Genomic DNA, 17,283 nt, shown 5'->3' with positions numbered 1-17,283 from the left:
TGTTGAAGCAAAGTGCTTAAATCATAAGTATTCAGCTTGCTAGTTTTTCGCAAAGGAACACCCTCGTGTAAATACCTCTGAGCTCAAGAAATAGAACATTATCAATATCCTAGAAGCCCCCCGCACACCCTCCCAGTTACTGCCCCTGCCCCCCAAATCATCATGGGTCAATTTTTTCTGTTTCTGAACTTTTATAAGTGAATCGTATAGCATATACTCTTATGTCCGGGTTCTTCTGCCCAACATTAAGTTTATGAACTTCATGCATGTTGCTTGTAGCTGTACTTCATTCTCTTTTCGTTGCTGTATAGTATTCCATGATAGAAACACACCACCATGGTACTGTTGGTGGACGTTTGGATTGCTTCCACTTTGAGAGTCTTACAAATAATGCCACGAAGAACACTCTTGGCATGTCTTCTGGTGACTATATGTAGCCAGTTCTGTTGGGAATATGCCTGGGAGTAGAAATGCTAGAGCATCGTATAGGCATAGAGGAGACAGTTTTCCAAAGTGCTTGTATCTGTTTCCACTCCTATGCTCACAACTCTGGTATTGTTGACTCTTATTTATTTTATTTTAGTTAACCCGTCAGGCAGGTGTGTGCTGGTATCTCACTGTGATTTTAATATAGATTTCCCTCGTGACTAAGGATGCTGAGCACATTCTCATATGCTTATCATCCATTGTGGTGGTTAGTGCTTTTGATTCCCCGTTTAAGATTCTTTGCCTATATGAAAGTCAGGAAGCTAGAATCCTGTGTTATCTTCTGGAAGCTGTATTGTTTACCTTAGAGATCTATAATCCTTCGGGAATTTACTTTTGTTTTTGATGTGTTACAGGTCAAGATTCTTTTTTTAAAAAATCCATATGGATGTCCAACTACTTCAGTAGAACTCATTGAAAGGACTGTCCTTTCCTCACTGAACCGTGGTATATATGTAGGTCTGGGCCCTCTTCCATTGGTCTCTTTAGTTTTCCTTGTTCCAATACTGCATTGACATAATTGCAGTACTTTTACAGTAAGCTTTGGTACCTGATAATGTCCGATACTTTGTTCTTTGTTCTTCAAGATTGTCTTGACTATTCTTAACCTTTTTTGCCTGGGAATTTTATGGAATTGCATTGACCATAGATAACTTGAAGACTTGACATCTTTATAGTAATGAATCTTCCAATCTACAAACATGGTTACCCCTCCATTAGTTCATGCTGTCTTAATTTCTTTCAATAATATAGTCATTTTCTGTGTAGAAGTCTTACACTTCTTTTCTTGATTTATTGCTAGGTATTTGGTGATTTTAAGCAGTGTCTTTAAAATTTTATTTTTCATTTGTTTGTTGCAGATTGTTCCAACCAGGGTGTATTGCAGTTCAGTTCTGGTGCCAACCACCTGGCGTTAGCATCAGTCCCCATGGGTGTAAGGGCTCAGTCCTCCAGAGACGGCTCTCACCCCAGATGCCAGCCTCAAGTGGTGACCCCCCCCCACTTGTGTACATCTGACCAACTGGCTATACACTCAGGGGTTTTCATGACTCCCCCTCAGGTTCGATAATTCGCTAGAACGGCTCACAGAACTCAGGAAAGTGCTACACTTACGATCAGTTTTATTTTAAAGAATGTACCTGGGATGGGGTCTGTCTGAGAGACAGGGAGCTTCCATGCCCTCTCCCTCTGGAGCCAGAGTGTGTCACCCTCCTGGTACATCGGTGTGTTCACCAACCTGGACGCCCCACTGAGCTTTGGGATCCAGAGTTTTTATCATCAGGACTTCCTTAGCATGCTTGATTAAGTCATTGGCCTTCCCTGGAGGTAGGGCCTTTTGTGCCCTCTTTAGTTTAACTGGTGACCATCTCCAGTCTCTCTCTAGGGTCCCACCTAGAGTCATCAAAATTATCATTATTATTTTTTGGCTGCTCCCCGAAACTTGCGGGATCTTAGTTCTCCGACCAGGGAGCGAATCCGGGCCCTCAGCAGTGAGGGCACGGAGTCCTAACCACTGGACCACCAGGGAATTCCCTGGAGTCATCTTATTAACATCACAGAGACACTCCTGTCACTCAGGAAATCCAAGGGTTTTTGAAGCTCCGTGCCAGGAACTAGGGTCAGAGACCAGATATATGCTTTATTATACTTCACAAGTATAGAGAAATGTAGTTAATTTTTGTAGAGTGACTCTGAATTCATTGACCTTGCCAAACTGACTATTTAATTCAAATAGTTTATTTTAGATTCTTTTGGCTTTTTTACACGTATAATTATGTTGCCTATGAATAATGGCAATTTTATTTATTTACTGTTAAACTTTATATATTTTATATCTTGTTCTTGCCTTATTTCACTGCCTAGGACATATAGGATCATGTTGACCTGGTGACAGTGGGCATTCTTATTTAAATATCTGCTGAGATGATTGAATGATTAATCTCCCTTTTTCTGAATTATACTGATTGATTTTTGAACGTTAATCCTTAAACATTTGTTGTATAACTGGAATAAACCTGACTTAGTCGTGATGTATTCTTTTTACGCGTCATTGGATTTGATTTGCCAATATCTTTGTTTAGAATTTCGGCATCTACGTTCATAAGAGAGATTGGCCTGTAAGTATTTGTTCTGCCATTAAAGAAGCAATTGAGGAAGATATTATTACAAGGTGTCCCCGTTAGGTTTTTTTTTGTTTGTTTGTTTGTTGTGGCAGGAAAAATAATTGCTTAATAATTGAGTCTTTTTCCTTCTTTTAACTAATATTTCAGTTTAGGCGAGCAAATTTGAACATAGCAAGTAATTATCTCACCTTCTCCCTCCCCGTTTCCTGCTTCTCCTTCAGACGACCAGTATAAGCCTCTTAAATCACGGGAAATGTTGCTGCAGTTTTTCTCCTTCTTTAGGGTTTTTTTTTTTTTTTTCTCCTTCAGATTTTGATATCAAGGTCTAGAATGATTTTAATAGTTTACGAATTATTTGGAAACGTGTATGATTACCAGGAACCAACTGGGCTTCACCAATGGAAACAAAACAAAAAACCTTTTTTTTTGTGACGGGGGATAGGATTACTAGGTTAGTTCAGGAGAAAACTAGTCCCAGAATTAATGTTATCTTGATGTTAACATTTAAGAGAATTTCCTATTATCTCTTCATGAATAACATGCAACATATGGGCTCATTAACAGTGGTCCAGTTTTTAGGTTGATTTGCCCGTAGATTATTAGCTGGTTGCACAAACAGATCCAAAAGAGCAGGTGCCTCTAAAGGCAGTAAGTGTGCTGAGTCTGTGAGCGGTCCTGCGGGGAGTGGTGAGGAAGGGGCTTCTTCTTGGGGGCAGGGGGCTGGGGCGGGAGGCCAGATGGCCAGGAGCTGGGATTCCACGGGGAAAGGCCAGGGGGGCTCCTGAGACCAGAGGACTGGTGGAAAGAGAGAGAAGCAGTCTGCTGGAAGGGTCCAAAGTCAAAAGGAGGCTGGTGGTGCCTTCCTCCCCTCACAGGCATGTCAGCCGGGCCAGCATCTTCTCTCCACTTTATTTCTTTCCACTGTGTAATGTAGCTCTAGTTCTCTGTGTTCCTCCCCACCCTCTGCACCATCCCTGGCTGTGTCCTCCAGGAGACGTTTCCACATCACTGAGGACCAAGACACCAGCACTTGGTCTGAACTCACTCCTGAGATAACTTAAGAAACTTAAAAAACTTTAAAAAAAAACAACCCTCTCCTTTGACCCAGGTATTCCCCTTCTAGAAATCTATCTTAAGGACATGGAGATAGATCCAAATATATTTATTACGAGGATTTTCATATTGGCAAAAAAAGGGGAAGGACACAGTTTAAGAGCCCAGTGGGGCTTGAGATTATGTACACATGTGTGCAATGAAATATTATCAGGCCATTCAATTTTTACAAATATTTCTATGACATGGGCAAATACAAAGAATGCAAAGTATTTAAAAAACGGAGTACAAAACTATTTACATTATGATCCAATTTGTGGAGAAAATATATATTATAATATTTTATCTATATATGTTAATTTTAAAAGACCAAAGCAAACAAGCAGTTGCCAGTACTTATCTTTGGAAGGTAGGATTAAAAGTGATCTTAATTTCCTTCTTTCTACTTTTGTTACCACAATCAGAAAAAAAACCATGTAAAAATTAGTTAGATGTAAAAAAAAATTACAAGAAAACTGGGGAAGTTAGAGCGCTGACTGTTGATGGTCTTAAGGAATTATATGTTTGTGTGATGTGTGTGATGATACTATTGTGGTTTTGTTTTTTTAAAGGGTCCTTAACTTTTAGAGATACTCACCAAAGTGCTTGGGTAAAAGTTACAGATGTTTACAGATAAGATCTGGGATTTCCTTCATAATAAACTAGTGGAGCGGGTGGGGCGAAAGAGGAAACAGGACTGGCCAGAAGAGTTGTTAATTGTTTAAGGTAGGTGAAGGGTGTAATGATATTATTTCCTCTACTTTTGTATATGCTTTTATTTTCCATCATAAAAGGTTAAAAATTAGAGACTACTAGTTAACTGAAAAATCAAAGCCATGAAGACCTGTCCTGAGAATTAGAGAACAGTCTTAGGGTTCCCCGACATCCATTTATCAACAGCTTGACCCCTGGGGCGCTTGGGTTAAAAGAAGGCTATTTGGAGAAGTCCCATTTCTGAATCCCAGCTTGCTCACCTCCTCACAGTGCTATTCTGGGCAGGACCTTTCTGAGCTGGGGTTTCCTCCTGTGAAGAGTGGGGTTGGTCGTAGGAGATGCTCTGATGGGGGGAGGGGAGGGGCGGGACAGCACCCTGCCCTCCTCCCCCAGAAGTGCTCACCCTGCCTGCTCAGTGCCTGGGGGGAAGTAGACCCTGAGGGGGGACACCCAAGCGTCTACGGTGCAAAGGGACAGCGAAGGTGTGGCCACCTTTCCAAGGCTGTTCTAAACAGAGCCCTTTAAACTTTTTTGATTGTGGACCCTATTAGGAAAAAAATTTTTTTAAATTTGTATCTCCATTCATTCAAAAATTATATACATGTACTGTTTTTCTAATACATATATTATGAAACAAAGAAAAACAATTTTAAAGAAGTAAAAATGGAATAACCGTTATTTTAAAATGTCTTGCTAATAGTTATCACTTCCTATTATCTCTAGCACATACTTTATATACTTTCTCAAGGCACAAAATGCCCTTGTGCTGGGATTCATCATTACTGACAGTGGCTGGACGTCTGTGTTTCACATAGTTTTCTTTGTTTTGAATCATTTTGGCCAGTCACTCAGCGCTGACTCCATCCTTACTGATTTTCCCCCGCTGCTGGTTGAGGCGGCGGGTGGTGAGAGGGGCAGCTCTGGCCTTTGTTGGCATCTGTGCTCTTCATTCTGGGATTTCCTTGCCCGGGTCTTGTTAAGCAGCTGTCCATTTTGCGAGCTTTGCTTTGGTCCCGCGTACTCCACATCGTGTGTAAATCCCTGTCTGCACTTGCTCCCAGTCTGCTGGAGTATGAGTGAGTGTGTGTGCGCAGGACATCCGGAGCCCCGTGGTCACCTGCGGTGACTGGTGACCGGCTGGCTTGCAGGGCTGGTCCAGGCCCACCCGTGGTCAGTCTGTGTAGAAACAAAAGCTAAAGTTGCTTATTTATCTTGGATTAAAAATAAACAGAAACCGTGTAAGGGATGAGTACCCCCTTGGGAGACCCTGTTCTGAAAGGTCCCGGATGGGCCGTGCTGCCTTGTTGTCTTGCTCGGGGTGGCTCGGCTGGTCGATCTCCTGGTCAGTCTCTAGAACCCCTTTTACCTGCAGACCCCTGTCTATTTTGTCAAGTGGGCCCCAGTGTCTCCATTTCCATTTCTTTCCATGCAGCTGTCCTCCTATCACTGTCTTTTTTTTTTTTTTTTTCCTGCTTTACTCTGTTTTACCTTTTGTCTTGCCTTACATTTTCATTTCTTTCCTTTTAAAAACATAACCCGTTGGGGCTTCCCTGGTGGCACAGTGGTTAAGAATCTGCCTGCCAACGCAGGGGACACGGGTTCGAGCCCTGGTCCGGGAAGATCCCACATGCCGCGGAGCAACTAAGCCCGTGCGCCACAACTACTGAGCCTGCGCTCTAGGGCCCGTGAGCCACAACTACTGAGCCCGCGAGCCACAACTACTGAGCCCGCGCGCCTAGAGCCTGTGCTCTGCAACGGGAGAGGCCACTGCAATGAGAGGCCCGCGCACCGCAGCGAGGAGTAGCCCCCACTCGCCGCAACTGGAGAGGGCCGGGGCACAGCAGCGAGGACCCAATGCAGCCAAAAATAAATAAAAATAAATAAATAAATTTATCAAAACCAAACAAAAACATAGCCCGCTATAATGCGGTATTTTCATTGGTGATATTCATTGGCTAGCTTGCCTGTCGGGCACCTGCAGTATATTGAGCCTCATCTGGACAAGGAGGCGTGAGTCAAGAACCGCCCAATATAATTTCTGTGGGTGAGAGTGTAAACCGGGACCTACGCTGGGGAGGGCAATTGGGAGTTTTCTATCAAATTTGCCCTTTGACCTGTGACTCCACAACTATAAATGTATCTCACGTGGGTCGAAAATAGTGGACGTACAGGGATTATCTTTACAGCATTATTTGCAGTAGAAAAAAACCTGGCAACAATAATGTGTCCATCAGCAGAAGGGAGAGGGTCAGATCCAGATCCATCCTGGTGCCCACAATCAGAGCTCTCGGGCCGCGGAGTGGGGGGCAGCTCTGCGCTCCAGTGACCTCTCTGAGGGCAACACGCGAGGTGCAGAAAAGTGTACCTTGCATTTTTAATTAAAATAAAAATAAAAGTAATATATTTACTGTAGAAACTTTTAGAAAAGTGGAAAATGATTAAGAAATAAAAGTCAAAGTCACCCTCATCCTACCACCCCAAATGTTTTTGTTGCGTTTTCTTCTAGTGAGTCAGCAATGAACTGTATTGCTTCTCTCCCTCAAAATGAGACATCCTTCTTCTCTTTTCTGATTATAAATGTAAAAATTAAAAAGTAATACATATTGACTTTAAAATGCATCAAGCAAAAGCAAAAGAAACCAGTATCGCTCTTACTGTCCTGTCTTGTAACTTTCTGCTTTACACGAACAGTGAACCACCGTCTTTTAAAATAAATCTATATCTACATCAGCCTTTTTAGTGCCTGCAATACTGTGCCATAAACCACACTGGGTGGACCCTCCTGGGCACACCTTGCACATGGCCTGGGCACTTCCTTTGTGTTAAGGTCTTTCCTAGAAGTGAAAGAAACGGAGTCCAAGGTCATACATTTTACATCTTGACGCATACTGCCAGGTCATGACGGAAAAATGTCATTGTTCTCTCCAGTACTGCACTCTTTTAGTCACCAAAGTCTTATATTTTAATTTATATTAAAATTAAGGACCTCCTCAGTGTTTTTTTTTTTAATTAAAAAAATTAAAAAATTTTTTCTCACTGTTCTTTTAAATTGCTTATTGATTAAACAACTTCCACCCGGCCCTCCCCAGTCCGGCCGCCCCCCTCTGCTCTAGATGCTCTGCAGTATTCTTTTTGCATGTAACTCTCCCACCCCCTTGGAGCTGAGTTGGGAGGGCTGTGCTGTGCCCCTCTGGTTCCTCTGTCACCCTGGCCTCTGGCTTCTTTCTGGGATGGGCCACGGCTCCTCCTGCTGGCTGAGGTCAGCGCGATTAATCATCAGCCTAATCCTGCCCTGGCCGGGTGGAGGGAGGCGGAGGAGGGGGATTCCCAGGAAATCAGGGTGCCTGTTGTCTGCAAGTGCAGACCCATGGCCCAAGGCTATGTCTTGGGCCATGGGTCTGCACTTGGCAGCTGGCTGCCTGGCCAGCTCCTCTCCCCATGGGGGGGGGCGCCTGAGAGCTCAGGGCCAGTCTTGGAACCTGGGATGGCAGGAGGTGGGACCTGCCGGGAGGCCAGCGAGGGAGGCCAGCGAGAGATGCCGAGGACACCACCTTGGGTGGCGGTAATCCCACGTCTGATCTGGGGCCCCTAGATCTTCCCCATGAGAAAAGGCAACTGGAGCTGGCGAGTAGGGCCTCTCCGAGCCCTTGTGGACTTTGAAACCCAGCACCTAGTAATGTTTTTTTCTTATGATCTTTGAGAGACTATAAAGGTTTTTTACCGGGGGTGGGGGTGGGGGTGGGGTGGGGTGGGGTGGGCGGAGGAGGCCACAGCTGTTTGCTAAAATGGGCCTTGTGGGCGGTGGAGGGCTGGGCTTTCCAGGGCCCCTGGAGACCTCCCTGTATGTTTCTCGCAGAGTTTGGAGCATCTGCTGTGCACCGGGCGAGGGATGGGGGGCCCGTGGAGAGAAGTGGATCACGGTGCAGGCCAGGCTAGCTGCATCCTGGTCCTGGTCCGTAGGGAGCCCGATGCCAGGCAGCCGATGGCACGGTCCGCAGCCTTCCAAGTGCTGGGAAAGGAAGAGCGGGGGCGGGGCGGCGCGGGGGCAGTGAGTGCTAACGGGCCGGTGGAAGGGTAAAGAGGCGGGGGAGGGTTGTTGAGGGACTCAGGCAGGTCCTCCCTCTGCTTGCCCCCTCTTCCAGGTGGGAGAGGGCAGTGAAAGAGGCCCAGGCTTGCTGTCTGCATCTGCCGATCCGGCGGGGGTTTCTAGAGGCCTCGTGCAGCTTTCTGACCTGGACAAAGGCTGACAAGGGCGGAGAGGGCAAGCTTGCAGCCAGATGTGGCCCAGAGGTGACCTCAGGACAGCAATTTCAAGGTGCCTCCTTCCCTTCCCCACGGCCAGGTTGCCCCTTCCTAGCAGTGGCTTGAATTTAGAAGGCTGAGGAAGCCCCAAGCCCTAGCAAAGCCGTGTGAGAGTATTTTTAAGAGTTTCTTTCTTTCTTATGTGTTTCTTTCTAATTCTACCATCGATTATGGAAATTTTAGAATTTCTATTTAGGAAAGTATAAAAAAGAAAACAGAAACCATACTGAACCCCCCATACTGTTAGGTTAAACCATATGAATTGAAATTGTCTTTTTTTTTTTTTTTTTTTTTTTGGTCAAAAATAGTCAAATATCAGCAATTTCATATGGGTCAGCCAAATATAATCATTTTGCTACATTTTCTCAGCCTTTTTTTCTTTGAATAAGGACTGCCTTGGAAAATGTGGGATTCTCAGCTTTTGGAGTAGATGTATTACGTCAATTTTCATGTTTCATTTCTCACCCCACTTCTCCCCGCAAAATCCAATTATCCAGTTGAATGGATACTAATAATCAAATGAGGTAACTCATTAAAATGAAATTCTATATTAGATTTAAATTCCATACAATGAGAATCATAAATGTAAGTCCTAAGTTGATCCTCTTATTCTAAATGGTAAATCAGTTAATAGTAATTTCTGAATTACTATTCGAAGCTGCTTTTTTTTTTTTTTAAGTCATCACCCCCTGTTGCTTTTTTTTTTTTTTAATATTTATTTATTTATTTGGTTGCACCGGGTCTTAGTTGCGGCTTGCCGGCTCCTTAGTTGCGGCACATGGGCTCCTTAGTTGTGGCATGCAGACTCTTAGTTGCGGCATGCATGTGGGATCTAGTTCCCTGACCAGGGATCGAACCTGGGCCCCCGGCTTTGGGAGCATGGAGTTTTAACCACTGCGCCACCAGGGAAGTCCGTACAGAAACTTCTTGATTACTAAAATTCAGAATAATTCTTTGCCTAGTCTCCGTCCCTCTCCCCCTTCCCCCATTGGTTATGTTTCTTTTCCTAAGGCACATCCACATGAACTGTATTATCCATTCCACAAATATTCTTTGAACACCTACTGTGTGCTGCTTGCTGTTTTGAGTTTCGGGAACACAGACGACAGCCTCTGATATGATGGAGCTCTCAATCTAGTGGGAGAAGATGGGCCATAAAACGATAAACACAATGAACAAGAATGTTCTTTTTTTTTTTAAATTTATTTATTTTTGGCTGCGTTGGGCCTTCGTTGCTGCATGCGGGCTTTCTCTAGTTGTGGTGAGCGGGGGCTACTCTTCATTGCGGTGCGTGGGCTTCTCATTGCGGTGGCTTCTCTTGTTGCGGAGCACAGGCTCTAGGTGCGCGGGCTTCAGTAGTTGTGGCTCGCGGGCTCAGTAGTTGTGGCTCGCGGGCTCTACAGCGCAGGCTCAGTAGTTGTGGTGCACGGGCTTAGCTGCTCCGCGGCATGTGGGATTTTCCCGGACCAGGGCTCGAACCTGTGTCCCCTGCATCAGCAGCCGGATTCTTAACCACTCCGCCACCAGGGAAGCCCTCTATTGTTTATTGTAGGTGATAAACTAAAGACCAGGGTTGCGGGGCTGGAGGAAGGGTTGCAGTACTCAGTGAGGCCCTCTGGGTAGGCCAAGGTGACATTTGAGCAGTGAAGGAAGACCCGAAGCAGGCTGAGTTGGGCAGGTATGTGGGCAAGGAACAGGCCAGGCTGAGGGAGCAGCCTTAGGAGTTTGAGGAAGAGCCAGGAGGCCGAGCGGCACAAGTGTGAGGGAGCAGGGCAGCAGGAGGGCTTTGGGCCCCAGGCCGCTGCGAGGAGTATGCAGTCTACCTGGAGTGAGACAGAGCCCCTGGAGGGTGTGGGGCACAGCATGAGGTGGCGTTATAACTTCTCCTGTAAGAGGGTCCCCCTTGCTGCTGTGTTGAGAGTAGACTCGGGTCCAGGATGAAGACTTGGGTTCTCACCCTCTGGGTGAGAGGAGGTGCACGTGGCTCAGCACGCGGCAGTAGCAGTGGAGGCTCCCAGAAGAGGTTGGATTCTGGGTGTCCATTGCAGGCAGAGCTGATGGGATCCGCTGAGTGGGCTGGATGTAGAAGGGTAGAGAAACAGAGGAATCAGGGACTTCCCTGGCGATCCAGTGGTTAGGACTCCGCGCTTCCACTGCAGGGGGCTCGGGTTCGAACCCTAGTTGGGGAACTAAGATCCCACATGCCGCACAGCGTGGCCAAAACAAAAAAGAAATAAGAGGTGGCAAAGTTTATTCCTTCAGGGCCCTATCCACTGGATGGATGGAGATTGGGGAGGTCTGGGGGAAGGGCAGGAGCTAGGTTTTGGCCGAGTTAAGTTCAAGATGTTAGACGTCCACGTGGAGCTAGCTGTCAGCGAGCAGCTAGATATGTGAGTCTGGAGGGCACAGGAGAGGGCTGGGCTGCTCATAGTTATTTGAGACGCCTTGACGTGTAGTTTGTATTTAAAGTCCAGAGGCAAGGGACCAGGTGCAAGGACTGAGCCCTGGGACCCTCTCTTCTCAAGGAGAAGAAGCAGCCCTGAGGTCAGAGGAACACCAGGAGAGCCGTGTCCTGGAAGCCGAGGAGAGGGAGGATTTCCAGGGGGAGGGAGAGAGTTGGCCTCTTGTCAGAGACTGTGGCCTGGGCAGGTCATCTGAGAATGAGACCCCACCGTTGGAGGTCATTGGTGACCTTGGCAAGAGAGGTTCTCTGACCAGGTGGGGAGATGGTTCTGCTACGACCCAAGAATGGCTCCTCTGGGCAGATAAATTAGAAGAAGGCAGACACGGCCCAGGTCCTGTGCCCGGGCCAGCAGAGGATGACTGACTGGCCCCCAGCCCAGCACCTTTGCATGGGGCCCAACTGGCCAGCCACAGTCAGTGCAGTGTTCCAAGCTCTTAGCCTGCAGAGCAGGGCTGGCCGTGGGCGGTGCCCCGGGTTGCCTTACCTACGGGGTACCTGTCTGCAAGGTGCTGCCACTAGAGGGCACCCACACCCACCAGTGGATTCCACAAACCAAGGTGCCCCAGAGAGGAGCGAGGAGGGCTGAGAGGGGCTCAAGGAATCTGCTCATTTCATCCACAGGAGGGGCATTTCGGTCCTTCAGAGAAGCCACCCACCTTTCCCTGTGAGGCCCAGTGTGACCCGTGACTGTTTTGTGGGTCAGGACTTGTTCTGAGTCTGTGGGTTAATTAGAGGGTTCAGTGGGGAGGGGGAGGTTTTCTCAGATTACTGGAGCTGTGTCTTCTCCGCAGGGGCTCTGACTTCTGGGCTGTGAGCAAGGACCTGGGGACTGAGCCACACCCACCCTGTTCTCTGGGGCTCAGTCTGCGGCAGGTTAGGCAGGGAGGGTCCTTGCTCACCCCCTCTCACCAGTTTCCCTTTGTTCCCTTTAATTTTGTTTCTCCCCCTTCATTTTTTCTCAATTAAAAAAAAAACTGTAGAAGTAAAACATGCCTAGAACAATATAGAAGGGTATAAAGTAAGGAATAACAAGGCCCTTCCCTCAGACTCCAAATATCCCCGAAGGTGGCCATGGTTGTCTCCTCCAGACGCTAACAGGGTAGTTTACACCTCACCGCCCCTCGCAGGCAGATGGCAGCACGCATTCTGTCCCGTTATAGCCTCTCCAGGGCTTCCTTCCACAATGTGGTTCATCCGGCTGTGCCGCATTCTCCCCAGAACAGCAGTGGCTCCTGTTAAGGACTCCTGCTCCATTGCTCTCGAGGTTTGAGGTTGTTAAAAAGAATGTTCTGATGAACCCCTTTGCTTTTTCTGTCTTTCTACATTTTGAAAATTATATCCATAGAGTAAGTTCCTACCTGTGGAATTTCCAAGTCCAAGCTTAGGGACCCTGAATTCTGAGACATGCCTCCAACTTGGCCTCCTGAAATGAGTGCCCGTTTACCTGCCCACCCACCAGAGTGCCTGGGGGGGCCTGCGTGTCTCCCCAGTACTGGGCACTCCCAGGCTCATTAGGGTGTGCTGTCTGGAAGCAGCAAAAGCTACCTTGCTCGAAGTCTGGTTCCCGCCTGATGACACAGCTTAACTGGCTGCCCCAGGCCCCTCAGAGCATCGTTTCTGTCTCCAGAGAGCGCTCCGGGATGGGCAGCAGTGGCAGGTGAAGAGGCCGGGGGGCCGGACACCAGGGTTCTGGCCCTGACTGACTGCTGCCTGCTGAGGACCTTGGCCGAGCTCTGGGTCTTGCCGGCTCAGCTCTGGAAGACACTGGAAAGTTTTAATCGAGTCCATGGCTCTGCCTGACAAAGTGCTGAAAGTTTTTTGACCACGACTGGAAATAAGGATACCACAGTGACCGGCACATTGTGGAAAAGTTTCACACACAAAAAAACCAACCACACAAACGAAAAACAGTACTTCCCCCCATGTGGTGTACTCTGCGATTTTTCACTTTATTTTTAGAAATGCTGGTCCCGAGAACTGGCATGCCTCTGTTCTCCCTCAGAGGCCCCTAGGAGTTATGAAGATGCATCCTGGGGCTGGGATTCCCTGAGGCCTTAGAGACCTGGAGAACATCCTCTGCGGACCGTGCGCTAGAGTCAGGGCTGAGACTGGGTCATGCGGGGGAAGCTGAGCAGGAGACCCTGACTTGACCTTCACAGCTCTCCGGGCCTTCTCCCCTTAGGCTGCTCTAGACCCGTGTCCTCGTGTATGGGTCACACAGTCCCGTTCAACCCAGAGTGGGGGCCGGGCCCTTCTTGGCTGTCACCGTGTCATTGTCACACGCTGGGGCGAGGGGCACGAGAGCAGTGTGGGACCCCAAAGGAGGGCCTGGGAAGCCCTGCCACCCCACAGAGCTTCTGTGGAGGGTCCTTCCTCCCCACCCTCTGCCTCCTAACTTTCTTTCTTGCTCCTAAGGTTGACCCTCCTCTAATTATAGTACCTGCCTGGCCTAATTATAGCCTGGGCTAATTTGTTAATGGCTTTGGGAACTGAGAGCCCTTGCCTTGGGCAGGATCACGGCCCCTGGGTACACGCAGGCAAGTTTTGCCAGGGAGCACCGGGTGAAGGAACGTGAGTGGCCTCTGAGGCCCATGGGGGGGCGGCGTGGGCCCCCTGGGGAGCCCCATGTCCAGCTGGTGCACGCAGGGCTCTGACCAATGCTGCCTCTGTCCACGAGTTGTCAGGGTGGGTCTCTCCCCTTCCCAGGGGTCCCAGGAGCCCCTGATGCGCGGCACCAGGCAGGGCCTTGCCATTTTCATTCTATTTAAACAAATGGTCCTTAATTAAATGCCTTTACATTGAAAAATACTTTTGGTTTTCCTTTCCATAAAAGCAATGTCTGTTTGCAGTAGGAGCTTCAGGAAATGCAGAAAGGGGAAAAAAGGCCGTTCATGACCCCACCCCAGTGACTCATGACCCCAAATGCGTTAACTTTTGGTCGAGGAGTCTTATGACTGGTCCCTCTGCTCTTGTTTGACTCATTATATTGTCCCCGCAGGGAAGTCCCACCTGGCCATCGTGCAGAAGGTGAACAACGAGGGCGAAGGTGACCCCTTCTACGAGGTGCTGGGCCTGGTCACCCTGGAGGACGTCATCGAGGAGATCATCAAGTCCGAGATCCTGGACGAGTCTGATATGTACAGTGAGTCCCCTTCCCACCCTTCCCTGCCCTGCTCTGCTCAGACTGGCACCTGCTGTCCCCAGGGGGGAAGGCCGCTGTGGGGACGGGAGGCTGGGCGCCAGCCAGGGCTGCTCGGAGCATCCACAGGAGCCGCCTTCCTTCCTCCCAGCGTTTGTGTCTCAGCCCAGACACTGCTGCTTCTGCTTCTGGTGGAAGAAGGGCCCGCGGAGCTGGGAGCCGGCGGGTGGGTACCAGTCTGTTCCCCAGTCCTTGGGGGATGCTGTTCTCAGTTCCACATTCCCTCTCTTGCAGCTGACAACCGAAGCCGGAAACGGGTATCTGAGAAGAACAAACGTGACTTCTCAGCCTTCAAGGATGCTGACAATGAACTCAAGGTGAAAATTTCACCTCAGCTGCTTCTGGCTGCTCACCGCTTCCTGTCCACGGGTAAGAGCAAGAGGGGGGCCTTCGGGTGTCGGTGGGATACAGCCCCGGAGGGAGACGTACTGGGCCTCTGGTTACTCCTCCCCAGGGGACAAGGGCTACAGCAGATGAAGGGCCTGGGGCACGCGCCGCTGCCTCTGGAAGGGGGCGAGGTGTTTTCCTTCCATCCCCACCAACGATCCCTGCGGTTTGTTTTCCCCGTTAATGGGTTGCTGCTACAAACTTCCAGGAACCGTCTGGGTTTGTTTGGGCTGTTATGTGCTGGGAGGACCTGAGGTGGGCACCGGGCTCCCCGTTGAGGAGGGAGAAGGAGGCCCTTCCATATGCCCCCTCCCCCTGGGTACAGCCCACAGCCCTGCCTGCTCATCCTCTCTGAGCGTCTGGATCCAGCTCCCTTCTCGTCTCTCTGCCTCCCCTCCGCCTGCATCTGCTGGGCCCCTCGGGACCTGACTTCTAGGTCAGTGACTTTTCTCTCTTCTCACCCCTGACTCAAAGCTCCCTTGGAGACCCGGGTGATTGATTAGGAAAACGCCCGCCTGCTCTGTCCTCTCCCCTCGGTCTGACTTCCTTCCCAGCCCTCACTTGCTAAAGCTGTGATCCTTCCCTCTCCTGTGCTTTTCCTGCCGGGCTGTTGATGATGTGGATACTGACAGTAGTGATAGTCACGTTTATTAGGCACTTCGCATGTGGCAAGCGTGTGTCTAAGTGTCCTACATCGGTTATCCCATTTCACCAAACAGCGACCCCATGAAGTTTTAAATCCCCATTTTACAGATGAGAAAACTGAGGCACGGGTGAAGGAGTTTGCCTGAGGTCATGTTCTATTAGTGCAGGAGCCACTGTTCAGGCCCAACCGGTGACAGACTTGCGTGTACTGAGGCCGGAGCCAAGGTCACGTCCTCCGGGGAGGCAGGGCCAGGCAGTGAGGAGCCGTCCAGCACAGCAGTGACCATCTTCCAGGCACTGCCCGGCCCAGCCTGGCCTCATGTGAAATCCTCCTCTCTCCTCCTCCAGAGGTTCCCCAGTTCAGCCCCGCTCTGATATCAGAGAAGATCCTGCTGCGGCTGCTCAAGTACCCGGATGTCATTCAGGAGCTCAAGTTCGATGAACACAACAAGTACTACGTCCGCCATTACCTGTACACCCGCAACAAGCCGGCTGACTACTTTATCCTCATCCTGCAGGTGCGCCGGCCCCGCCCCGCCCTCCGTGCCCGCGCTGCCCTCTCACCTGCTTTCCTGCCCTTGAGCCTCTGCTCCCCGTTGCCCGTCCTCCTCCTGCAAGGCCACCGTTGCGCCCCCGGGTCTCCAGGGCTCTGGAACTAGCTCCTCCACGGGGCACACAGCCCTGTGCACTCCTCGCTTCTCCCTCGTGCCTCAGGCTTTTTCTTCCCGGGTGTTTTTTCCTTCTCAACTCTGTTTGTAACCCTGACCTGCGTTCTTTCAGGGGAAGGTAGAGGTGGAGGCCGGGAAGGAGAACATGAAGTTTGAGACGGGCGCCTTCTCCTACTACGGGACCATGGCCCTGTCCTCGTTCCCCTCTGGTGAGTCTCTGGGCCATGTCTGGGCCGCCCTCCAGCACTCCTGGAGGGGGAGAGACTCGGACTGGCCCCCCAGAACCTAGGGCCGCCTAGAAGGGTCATAACCCAGGTGGCTCGGGGGAGAGGAGGCCAGCGAGGGCCAGAGCTGCCAGGGCCTCGGGGAAGTGGCCTGGAAGAGCAGTGACTCGCCCCTTGGGACAGAGTTCAGAGGGTGGAGAGAAGAGATGAGAAGGGGATTCTGACGAAAGCCCGGAGGGAGCTGAGAGCGTGTTCTGAGGTGGGGACACCAGCCCACCAGGAGATGAGGAAAAGGGTGGATATGAGTCAGGGAGCCGCAGGAAGTTGATGGTATTTGCTTGCGATATGAAGCAGGAGGCCATTAGTGGCCCTTGAGCGGGAGGACCTATGACAGCAGAGTGGGCCAACTGGGCAAGCGGGCCACAGTGGCCCTCCTTAGCCGTGACGGTGGGAGGCCAGTTGAGAGGGAGGCAGGTGGAGGGAGGCTGCAGGGCCTCACTTGTGAAGACTGGGCCAGGGGAGTCAGGGTGGGGGAAGGGGACCCATAGCTCCCACGTTTGGAGGCCAGGCCAGGGCCTGTTTTCTGGCCGCGCAGTTTGCAGATGCCTTCGGCTTTTCAGGGGGCTGAGCCACTGCCTTTTGGTTAAGGGGCCGTTCTGATGGAATAAAGGGACCTGGGGGCAAAGAAAGGACTGGACAGCCTCTGAGAAGGGCCACTCTGGCCACCCCGGCGCCCTCTGCTTCTCCAGTCCTGGGTGGCTCAGGCTCCCCTTGCTGGAGGGGGTGCCCTGCAGACGAGGCCCAAGTCTCGCCCGGCTCGGCTCCTTGCCAGTTGTATGACCCCTCCGGCCCCAGGTTGCTGCGGGCTGGGGGGTGAAAGTCTGCTTTGGTGCCGGGGACAGGCACATGGTGAGGGGGCTGCTGCAGCTCCTGGGGAGCCTCCGTGCTGTGCCTGTTACTGTCCTTTGACAACGAGGAC

General features: G+C 50.1%; 1 protein-coding gene across 3 annotated transcripts in view; it reads left to right on the top strand.

The window, feature by feature from the left end:
- CNNM4 (cyclin and CBS domain divalent metal cation transport mediator 4) overlaps positions 1-17,283 on the top strand; it is a 38,278-nt gene that overhangs the window by 12,138 nt on the left and 8,857 nt on the right. For 2 of the 3 annotated variants that reach the window (XM_082357114.1, XM_082357113.1), the window contains exons 2-5: positions 14,180-14,323; positions 14,615-14,749; positions 15,761-15,930; positions 16,193-16,289. In XM_082357114.1, the coding sequence (XP_082213240.1) occupies positions 14,180-14,323; positions 14,615-14,749; positions 15,761-15,930; positions 16,193-16,289 (546 nt within the window). The remainder of the gene's footprint in view (positions 1-14,179; positions 14,324-14,614; positions 14,750-15,760; positions 15,931-16,192; positions 16,290-17,283) is intronic. The other variant, XM_082357115.1, reaches the window with a different exon arrangement.

This window comes from Balaenoptera borealis (assembly GCF_965194805.1).
Source record: "Balaenoptera borealis genome assembly, chromosome: 15".
Classification (NCBI taxonomy): domain Eukaryota; kingdom Metazoa; phylum Chordata; class Mammalia; order Artiodactyla; family Balaenopteridae; genus Balaenoptera; species Balaenoptera borealis.
Note: the sequence above shows the minus strand (reverse complement) of the source record. Positions and strands in the feature narration are given on the sequence as shown.